The sequence below is a fragment of the Aegilops tauschii genome, chromosome 5 (assembly GCF_002575655.3).
Source record: "Aegilops tauschii subsp. strangulata cultivar AL8/78 chromosome 5, Aet v6.0, whole genome shotgun sequence".
Classification (NCBI taxonomy): Eukaryota; Viridiplantae; Streptophyta; class Magnoliopsida; order Poales; family Poaceae; genus Aegilops; species Aegilops tauschii.
This window is the reverse complement of record NC_053039.3, coordinates 578,636,691-578,648,335: the sequence shown is the minus strand read 5'-3', so window position 1 is coordinate 578,648,335 and position 11,645 is coordinate 578,636,691. Positions and strand designations below refer to the sequence as shown.

The 11,645-nt window shown below is 43.1% G+C and overlaps 1 protein-coding gene across 1 annotated transcript; it reads left to right on the top strand.

Annotated features, from left to right (window-relative positions):
* The first annotated feature begins 9,340 nt into the window (after positions 1 to 9,340).
* Positions 9,341 to 11,382, top strand: LOC123497568 (uncharacterized). Its single transcript, XM_073499579.1, has 4 exons — positions 9,341 to 9,620; positions 9,709 to 9,923; positions 10,009 to 10,959; positions 11,050 to 11,382. Exons 1-4 carry the CDS (start codon positions 9,341 to 9,343, stop codon positions 11,380 to 11,382), a joined length of 1,779 nt encoding a protein of 592 aa, XP_073355680.1.
* Positions 11,383 to 11,645: the final 263 nt, after the last annotated feature.

Sequence of the window (11,645 nt, the reverse complement as noted above, 5' to 3'; positions counted from 1 at the left end):
CTGCAGAAGATAGAGAGAAAATGAAAGTCATTCCCTATGCCTCAGCCATAGGTTCTATCATGTATGCAATACTGTGTACCAGACTTGGTGTGTGCCTTGCTATAAGTTTAGCAGGGAGGTACCAAAGTAATCCAGGAGTAGATCACTGGACAGCGGTCAAGAACATCTTGAAATACCTGAAAAGGACTAAGGATATGTTTCTCGTTTATGGAGGTGACAAAGAGCGAGTCGTAAATGGTTATGTCGATGAAAGCTTTGACACTGATCCAGATGACTCTAAGTCGCAAACCGGATACGTATTTATATTGAATGGTGGAGCTGTCAGTTGGTGCAGTTCCAAGCAGAGCGTCGTGGCGGGATCTACGTGTGAAGCGGAGTACATAGCTGCTTCGGAAGCAGCAATTGAAGGAGTCTGGATGAAGGAGTTCATATCCGATCTGGGTGTAATACCTAGTGCATTGGGTCCAATGAAAATCTTTTGTGACAATACTGGAGCAATTTCCTTGGCGAAGGAATCCAGATTTCACAAGAGAACCAAACACATCAAGAGACGCTTCAATTCCATCCGCGATCAAGTCAAGGAGGGAGACATAGAGATTTGCAAAATACATACGGATCTGAATGTTGCAGACCCATTTTCTAAGCCTCTTCCACGAGCAAAACATGATCAGCACCAAGGCTCCATGGGTGTTAGAATCATTACTATGTAATCTAGATTATTGACTCTAGTGCAAGTGGGAGACTGAAGGAAATATGCCCTAGAGGCAATAATAAAGTTGTTATTTATATTTCCTTATATGATGATAAATGTTTATTATTCATGCTAGAATCGTATTAACCGAAAACTTAGTACATGTGTGAATACATAGACAAACAGAGTGTCCCTAGTATGCCTCTACTTGACTAGCTCATCAATCATAGACATGTGTTGTCATTTGATGAACGGGATCACATCATTAGAGAATGATGTGATGGACAAGACCCATCCCTTAGATTAGCATTATGATCGTTTAGTTTTATTGCTATTGCTTCTGACTTATACATATTCCTCTGACTATGAGATTATGCAACTCCCGAATACCGGAGGAACACTTTGTGTGCTATCAAACATCACGACATAACTGGGTGATTATAAAGATGCTCTACAAGTGTCTCCGATGGTGTTTGTTGAGTTGGCATAGATCAAGATTAGGATTTGTCACTCCGTGTATCGGAGAGGTATCTCTGGGCCCTCTCGGTAATGCACATCACTATAAGCCTTGCAAGCAATGTGACTAATGAGTTAGTTACGGGATGATGCAATACGGAACGAGTAAAGAGACTTGCCGGTAACCAGATTGAACTAGATATGAAGATACCGACGAACGCATATCGGGCAAGTAACATACTGATGACAAAGGGAATGACGTATGTTGTTATGCGGTTTAACCGATAAAGATCTTCGTAGAATATGTAGGAGCCAATATGAGCATCCAGGTTCCGGTATTGGTTATTGTCCGGAGATGTGTCTCGGTCATGTCTACATAGTTCTCGAACCCATAGGGTCCGCACGCTTAACGTTCGATGACGATTTGTATTATGAGTTATGTGATTTGATGGCCGAAGTTTGTTCGGAGTCCCGGATGAGATCACGGACATGAAGAGGAGTCTCGAAATGGTCAAGAGGTAAAGATTGATATATTGGAAGGTTATATACAGACATCGGAATGGTTTCGATAAGGTTCAGGGATTTATCGGAGTACCGGGGGGTTATCGGAACCCCCCCCCCTCCCGGAAAGTTATTGGGCCTATTGGGCCATAGTGGAGGAGAGGAGGCAGGCCACATGAGGAGGCGCGCGCCCTCCCTTGCCCAAACCAAATTGGACTAGGGGAGGGGGCGCCCCCCCCCCCCTCTTTCCTTCTCCCTCTCTCTCCCTTCCCCTTTCCCTCTCCGGTGGAAGGAAGAACGGGGGGCCAAATCCTACTTGGACTTGGAGTCCATGTAGGACTCCCCCCCTTGGCACGCCCTCCTTGGCCGCCAGCCTCCTCCTCCCCCTCCTTTATATACGTGGCCAGGGGGCACCCCAAAGCACAACACACAATCTCTTAGCCGTGTGCGGTGCCCTCCTCCACAGTTTAACACTTCGGTCATATCGTCGTAGTGCTTAGGCGAAACCCTGTGCCGGTAACTTCATCATCACCGTTGCCACGCCGTCGTGCTAACAGAATCCCTCGTCCTCAACTGGATCAAGAGTTTGAGGGACGTCATCGTGCTGAACGTATGCTGAACATGGAGGTGCCGTACGTTCGGTAATTAAATCAGTTGGATCGTGAAGACGTTCGACTATATTAACCGCGTTACTAAACGCCTCCGCTTTTGGTCTACGAGGGTACGTGGACACACGCTCCCGTCTCGTTGCTATGCATCTCCTAGATAAATCTTGCTTGATCATAGGAATTTTTTTGAAATACTACGTTCCCCAACATAAGCATCATCCAACTGAACCCCACGCGGGATCAGTCGCCATGTGCACCATCCAATGGAAGGGGCCACAACCGTAGGATTGTTTCTCTAACGCAATTCATGGTCTGCACGACCCCCGAGCCCCGACCATGAAGTACTGTGTTCCCTGCAGCTGGAACTCATTGCCAAACCTACCCCTGCTGGCAGTGCATCGTTGCCCAGTTCGTAAAATCGTCGATTGTCACTCGTAGCAGGCCGCCATCGTACTACCAACAGCCCATTGATGCTCTATCGCATCTCCACCGTAGCATAGTGCGGTCCGGTAGTTCGATGGTGCATCTTAGCATCGCATCTCTGGTGACACCTCGCGGCAAGGGTGATGCTGCAAATCCCCATTGCAACACCAGAAATGATCCGTCCGTCAGGCCAGTGATGTTCCGTTGCAGCATTTACAATGTTCAAGCCGCCTGACGATGTTCCATTGCAGCTAGCACCGATGATGCTCCATTGCAGCATCGACTATGCTCCCGGCAGTTCGACGATTTTCCATCACCGCAACACTATCAAAGATATGCCCCATCCGCTTTCAACAAAAGATATATGCCCGCAAAACTTTGTGAATACAAACCACTAGCTTCCGTGAATATGGGACTTATAATTGTTCAAAAAAAATTACAGTTTCTATATTATACATGAGCTGTCGTCTACTGCACTTTCAACTTTCAATTTGTGCGGGAAAAAATTTAGTTGTTGCCTTTCATAAAAAATAATTTGGGCTTTCACCTTTGATAATGAACAAAATTATCTAACGGGCTTTTGGAAAATGAGGTATTAATTAGTACACCCTCCATTCCCATAAGTAATGCGTATTTGGTTTTTTGCTAGAACTCACAATATAGTGCGCATGAACTAAATGACATTACCCTCAACTGTTCACGGGAGGTGCAGCCACATCCACATGCATGTGTACAGAGTGTGTGCATGCAGAGTTACTATGGTCCAAAAGTATTGAACTAGAGGGAGTAGTATAACTTTTCCTAAGTGATAATGCCCGCACGTGTGGCACAAAGCAATATGGCCCAAACGCCTTCATTATCATCCATTTTTCACGTCAAAACAGATGACATCAGCGGAATTTTTTTTAAAATTTTAGCTTAAAAATGTTTTATCTCCTAATTAAAAATCCAATTAAAAATCTATTTTCACCATTAAATCCGTCTCGACGAGATCTTCAAAACTAGAACCCATGTTGACATGTTTCGATGAATTTTTTGGGGCCAAAAGTTGCCATGATGTTTACACTGTAGTTGCGATAGTGTTTACACTAAAGTTGCCATGTGGCAATTTCAGTTTATAGATCATGGCAATTTTAGTATTTTGACCATGGCAATTTCAGTACTTTGACCATGGAAATTATTTTTTGTAACCATGGCCATTTTAAGTGCATGCATCATGGCAATTTTAGTTTATGGTTCATGGCAAGTCTAGTTTCTTAATTCTTCATTTTATAATATGTCAAAATTTACTTTTAAACGTAAAAGCAAAATAGCTGAAACATATCATGGCAACTTCAGTGTAAACACCATAGTAATTCATGTGCAATAGACATGGCAACTTTTAACTCTAAAAAAAAGTCGTTGAAACATATTGATATCTATCTATCAATCTATACCTATACTAATTTGTGACTCCAATGAAATTACCACGTTAATTAGAAATTACGAGCCGTTAATCTGGTGGGACTAGGCTATCACGGTGTAGATCGACGTATGTTGTTCTCCATTAATATTTTGCTCCGTTGTGAAATAAAAACTTTGGAAGGCCCACGATCTTTCATGTCGGTTGCAAAAATCAATTCACGTAAGACACGTTCATGAGAGCTCCTATGCAGCGCTGCAGGCGCCCGTTAACGATCCGGCGCCTGCAGGGCTGCTAGCATGGGCCGGCCCACTAGCGTGATGTCCCAGTTTTTTTATTTTTTTTACGAAAATAAAAATATGAAATCAAAAAAGGTTTACATATTTAAAGAAAAAAGGGTCATACATTTGAAAAAAGTTCATATCTTTAAAAAAGGTTCAGCAATTTTGAAAAAAGTTCATCAATTTAAAAAAAAGTTCATTCAAATTGAAAAAAAGTTCGTCCAATTTAGCAAAAGTTCATTAAAATTGAAAAAAGTTCATAGAAATTCAAAAAAAGTTCATGAATTTCTAGAAAATTTTCATTGAACTGAAAGAAGTTCATAAATAAAGAAAAAATTCATCCATTTTCAAAAAGATGTTCATCAAATTTCAAAAAAGTTCATCTATATTTAAAAATGTTCATCGATATTCAAAAAAGTTCATCAATCTGACAAAAAACTGTTGAAAGTTTTCAAAAGTTCATAGATATTAAAAAAAATGTCAACCGCCGCCTAGATGGGCCGGCCCGTTTACGGACGCCACATGCGCCAGTTAACGAAAATGCACGTTAACTGGCGCTTGTGGCGCCAAATAGGAAATGCCCACGTTCATATTGTTAGTAACCCACCGTTTCTTCCTCCTAAACTAAAGCAATCTTGATTTGTTTCTCAAAAAAACTACAACAATCTTTATCTCTTTATTACCCTGTCTAAAAAAACCTCTATCTACTCATCTCCAGCGGCCTCCTTCCATATAACGTGGTGTTGGGTTCTTTATCTCTTTAACTAAAAAAATATATACAATCTAATAGTCGTCTCGCCCAATCTTGTGGTGTCGCTGACCCTGCAGCCGCAAGCCCTAGCCTGGCTGTCCGAAGAAAGTCCCAGCGCCCTCTGCCTCACCACCTCGCGCCTCTCACCGTCGTAGGCAGTAGGAACGTTGGAGTCGTGGATGTGTCGGCGCCTGTGTGCGTGCGGTGACAACGCTTTGCCAAGAGTCTGCTGGCCTGTAGCGTGCCTTGCCTGGAGCGGCACGCATGGCTGGCGGCCGAGGCATTAGAGGAGCTCCGGCATGAGGCGGTGATCCAAAAGTACTCCTTCCAGTAAGACAATAATCTATGCAAAGTGGACCTTTCTCCTGCCCAGCTTCAATCTTGATCCGTCCATGTTTGAGGTAATGTATACAGCAAGCGAGGCTACGGAGCCAAATTTGTTGAATAAGGCTGCCAAGTTTCAGGTTATATCAGGCTGCTGGCCTAGATGTTCACCTTCTAAAAACTGTTTTGTTTTTGGCGAAGGTCACATCTGTATCCACTCAGCAGGGAAGTATCTGTCCTAATTTATTTTTTTGCGAACGCGCAAGATGTATTAGAAGAAGAGAACTAGAAGTAGAGAGAACCCATATAATATATCCTAAATTTTTAGCACTGCACAAATTTTTATTCATATAATATATCTCTAATAGTACTGCCTATCCAAAATGTTAATGCTATTTCTGCTATTTTGTAAGCCAGATTTGTGCTAAGTGTATTGGATATGTAGGTAATCTGGGCTAAACTAATCTTGCAATCATCATTCAACTTTTATTACAGCAGAAAAATGGTCCTTATCACATATACAGTACGCATTGGGCAATCATGATTCATGGGCAGCTGATATAGACGATCGTTGATAACAATTACTTTAGGGTATGCATTCAGATGTGGTAGACAAAACAGACCGTCATATCCTGTTCTTACCGACAGATAATTCCGTTTGGAGGGCTGAGCATTCAACATGAATACATGATTCAGTGTCCAGCGTGTATAATTAGTCTTTTAGGCTTTAGTTTCAGTTATTGTCATTGACTGTGCAAAAGATTCACAAAATAAAGAACTGCATCAAGCATTACTTTTAAGTTGCGTGAAGCATTTTCAATAAATTTCCTATAATAGGAAAATCGTTCATCAGCTAGCTGGAGAACCAGGCACGGTAACAAGCACACTAAATAACACGAGTCATGGTGCGTAGTTCCGACATATTTTTACAAATACATTTCACCAGACTGTGTTTTGATTAGCCTTTTCTAAAGCTTCAGAAGGTAATGTTGGATTGAAATGATAATTTACAATTTCCACCTTTTCTTTAGTTCTGATGACCAAATTTTGAAAATTAACTGGCGGTGAGTTCAATCAGGTGAAAACATTGTTTTCTAACATGATAGGATGCACAATCGTCTTTGAAGATTGAAAATAACATATCATGAGGTATCAATCGAGTCTCACTTTTTTAATTCATGTTTACTGTTTGCATCGCACAACCAAATAACCATGGTGTATATCAATTTTTCTTAGAAGACACACTATCAAAAAGTGTTTCCTGCTGATTATAATTCTATTCACCATAGATATCCCTGAGTAAATTGCACGGAAGTACCACAATTGGGGCATTGGAAGCAGATTGGTACCAAGATTGGTAATTTTTACGTGTCAGTACCAAGATTGGGGCTAGCCGTTGCAAAAAAGACTAAAAGCTCGTTTTGTACGTATTGACACTAAAGCTGACCGATTGGGCCCGCCCGTCAGGCGCCACGCTGGCCAGTGCGCGCGTCGCCTGCGCTGGCTGCGCGCTGACTCGAACGAGGCCGGCCCGTTGGTGCGACCGAGCCAGACCCCGACCCCGCCGCTCTGCCCTGTTCCTTTTCCTCGCACCCTCGCCGGCGGCTGCCTCCCCGCCCACCCCGCCGCCGCCGCACCACGCCGCCGTAGCCATGGATCGAACTGCTTAGGCGCTGTCACCTCCCTCCTCTCCCCCGCGGCTGCTGTGCCCTCCTCTCCCCCGCGGCTGCTGTGCCCTCCTCTCCCCCGCGGCCGCTGTGCCCTCCTCTCCCCCGCGGCCGCTGTGCCCTCCTCTCCCCCGCGGCCGCTGTGCCCTCCTCTCCCCCGCGGCTGCTGTGCCCTAGGCGACGATGGCCTCGGCGACTCCGGCAGGCGGCGATGGCCTGGGCGATGCGAGCGGCGGCGACCTCCCCCGCTTCGATGGCAGTGGCGGCTACTCCAGCTCGGAGTACAGTAGCGCGGAGGAAGATTTTGCGGAGCCGGCGTTGTCGATGGAGCAGAGGCTGTGGATTGCGCGAATTTGGGTGGACAACCCTAGCACCGCCCATCACTGGACTCATGGCTTCGGTGGTGTTCTGTAAGTGCTCCACTATTCCATTCTTGCTCCATTCTTGCTCACTGAAATTGGGGATTAGGGTTAGAGTTTACTGCCTGCATGTTTAGCACTCTAATTGCTAGGCCTAACTAGAGCAGAGTAGTATAGTGGATTACATGAGTCCTAACTAGAGCAGAGTAGCATTATGTGTTACCTAACTGGAGCAGAGCAGAGCAGCATCAGTGGATTACATTGTTATTTCTTAGTCCAAATTGTCAGAGCAGCATTAGGTGTTACCTAGCTAGGGTAAATAAAAGCTTTGCTTATATGTTAACTTAAACAAAGCTCTGTTTATATGTTAACTTGTGTATATGTTAACTTAAACAAAACTCTGTTTATATGTTAACTTGTTTATATGTTAACTGAAACAAATCTTTGTTTATATGTTAGACAGTATGTTAAGTAAAATTGTTTATTAACCAATTTTGTCTGTTATTTTATTTTGCAGTTTGTATGATGACATTTTGGATGTTAGGTTCTTTTTTGATGCTTCAGAAATGTTAGAGCTGAAGCTCTGCAGTTCAGATGTAACATACCTGAATATGATTGCAGTGATGGAAACCCAAGGATTTAGTGAATATGATCTGCTGTTTCACATTGAGAATCCAGATTTAGGGGAGAAAGGATTGGAGATGGTAGAGAGTAATGCTGAGTTGCAACTAGTAAAGAGGCAGGTTGAGGAGTGTAAGGTTTTAAATTTGCTAGTGAGGGCATGTCCACCTCCTTGCAGCAAGTTTGAGAGGCAAGAATTATCCACTGTTGTGTATGAAGAGCCTGTGTTATATGATCTCAGTGAGCCACCCATCTATGTTGTTGATGAAGAAGGAGTTGCCTTTGAAAGTCAGAGTAGCAGCTGCAGTTTAGTAGCTCATGGTACTGGTGTTTGCACACAAGAGAGCAAGAATGTAAAAGGAAAACTGAAAGCTGTTTTGGAAATAGAAGAACAAGAGGGATATGATGGCAGTGGTGGTTCTGATTGTGAAGGTGAAGATGACAGTGATGTAAACCCTTTTTATATGGGTGATGCTGATGACATAGAGATGGATGAGGGAAAGAAACAGAGAGAGTATGATGAAGTAGAAGAGGAAGAAACAGATGATGAAGAATCTGAGGAGGAAGAAATGGTGCATTACTCTGGTGACACAGAGGTTGAGGAACCTTTTGAAATGGATGAAGATGACAAGGTTGTTTCACAGGATGAAGAAACTGTAATTGTACATGAAGAGAAGAAGAAGAAGAAACAGAAGCTTCCAGTTAGGAAAGGGCCTACAACAAGGACACATTCAAGTGTAGTTCAAGAGGAGGAACCTGATTTCCAACCTTCATCTGATGAAGAAGAGAAAGGATTGTTGAAGGAGGCTGATGATGATGGTTATGAGCCATTGTCATTTGTGCTGCCAAAGAAAAGGAAGAGCAGGGCAAAGTAGAGGCCTCCTAGAAAATGGTACAATGAGAAAATGGAGGCACCACATGAGCAATTATGTCTACAGATGTGTTTCAAGGATCAACATCAATTCAGAGAGGCTTTGTTGAACTTACACATCACTCAAGGCAGAAACTTCAAATATCATAGGAACTCAGATCAAAGAATAATTGTAGAATGCAACCAAAAACATTGCAACTTCTTTATGGTGGCAGCAGTTATAAAAGGTGAAACTACTTTTGTAATTAAGAAGATGAGAATTAAGCACACTTGCCCTATTAGTACAGAGACAACAAGGGTAAGTGCCAAGTGGCTTGCACAGAAGTATGAGTCACTGTTTAGATCTGATCTAACAACTGGCATTCAGACTTTGATTGATGCCTGCATGGAGAAGTATGGTGTGGATGTGCCCAAGTCAATGGCATATAGGGCAAAGAACCTAGCTATTGATGTTGTGCTAGGAGACCACAAGAAGCAATACCCTAGGTTGAAAGACTATGCTCAGACAATGATGGATACAAACCCTGGGAGTAGAGTAGTAGTCACTACTGTAACTCCAACACCCACTGAAAAAATCCCCCATCCAGGTCCAAGATTCCATGCTATGTTCTATTGCATCAATGGAGCAAGGGAGGGGTTTCTCAAGGGGTGCAGACCATTCATTGGTTAGTTTGTTCACCTTGTGCATTAGTTACATATTGTTTCATCTTGAAATGCATTTGAATGTTTTTAATACTGAATTTGCTTGCTCAGGTGTTGATGGGTGCTTCATTAAGTTAACTACTGGTGCTCAACTACTTGCTGCCACTGGTAGAGATGGCAACAACAATATATACCCACTAGCATTTGGTATTGTTGGGCAAGAGTACACACCTAACTGGTGTTGGTTTCTACACCAACTTAAAATCTGCCTAGGAGGAGAAGTGGGAAGGTTTGGTCCATATACAATAATGTCAGATAGACAAAAGGTATGTGCTTGCATCTTATGTCATTGTTCCTATATGGTTGTTTTGTGCTAGATAGTAGCTTAGCTAGTTTAATTGTGTGTCCCAGGGCCTACTAAATGCAGTGAATGCTGTCTTTCCTAAGTGCAACCAAAGGTTCTGCCTTAGGCATATCTATGCAAACTTCCAAAATGCTGGGTTTAGGGGGGAAGATCTGAAAAAGTGTATGGATAATGCTGCCTATGCATATAGTGAACACAAATTTAACATTGCAATGAATGACCTTAGAGCTGAGTGTGAGCAAGCTTGGGAGTGGCTTTGTCAAATACCCAAGAAAACATGGGCAAGGCATGCATTTGACACAAACTGCAAGACTGACCTTGTAGTTAACAATTTATCTGAGGTGTTCAACAAGTATGTCCTAGATGTTAGGAAGAAACAAATTAGGACAATGTGTGATGGAATAAAGGATAAGCAGATGGTGAGGTGGCATAGGAATAGGGAGAGTGGAAAGAAAGCTAGATGGGACATAACACCCCATTATAGTGAGAAGCTAGAGGTTGAGAAGGAGAGGGCCAAATATTGCAAACCAATTCAAGCTGGTGTGGACTTGTGGCAAGTTACAAGTGGGCAGCAAACCCATGCTGTTAACTTGCAAATGCACACATGTGGGTGCAGAAAATGGGACCTAAGTGGCATCCCATGTAACCATGCCATCTCAGCAATAAACAAGGCCAAAAGAACACCAGAGGATTATGTCAGCAAGTTCTTCAAGAAAGAAATTTATCTGGCAGCTTATGAACCAATGATCTATCCAGTTCCTGGTGAGCATGACTGGACAAGGACCCCTGGTCCAGACATTGACCCACCTGCATTTAAAGTGAAGAGAGGAAGAAAGAAAGAGAAGAGGATCAAGGGGAAATTTGAAGTTCCAAAGCCTAAGGAGACATCAAGAATGGGGACTATAACATGTGGCAATTGTGGACTGCAAGGACATAGGTACACAAGCTGCAACAAGCAGTTGAAGCCTGAGCTGGCTTTGAGGAAGAACAAACATGTGGTAATCCTCTAATAAGTAGTAACATGTTTTCCTTCTTGTACATTCTATTTTTTTAAGTACTAACTCATTTTCCTTCTTTGTTTATGCAAGCCTCTTGCAAGGAATTCCAATGCTGGTGCTGCTGCTACTACACAAGCATCAAGAACTTCTCATCCAACTCCTACAACAACACCAACAGCTGGAACAGGAGCTGGGAGAGGAGCTGGGAGAGGGGCTGCAGCTGCAGCTGCTGGGAGTGGTGCTGCTAGAGGTGCTGGTAGAGGTGTTGCACCAGGTGCTGGGAGAGGGAGAGGTACATTCTCTGCCCCAAGGCAATCTGGTCCCTCCACATCTACTGCTCCCTCTACATCTACTGCTACTCCACCTTCTGGTGGTAGAAACAGAGGATGGAGAGCCTACTTCTATGCAAGTGGTAACCACTAAATGGCACATGTGCCATGTAATGTTCAAAACTAGATACTTCATGTGTGTTCTTGCATCCTATGGTACAATGTGATCTTGCTGGTGCTCTCAGTGTACTTTGCTGGTGCTCTTATTGTACTTTGCTGGTGTACTTTAAGAATCAATGCCATATATGGCTTTTGTTCATGTGGATGGATGGATTTATTTATTAGTTAATGCCATTTCTGGAGCTGGCTTTTGTTCATGTGGATGGATGTGATCTTGCTATTTATTAGTTAATCAAT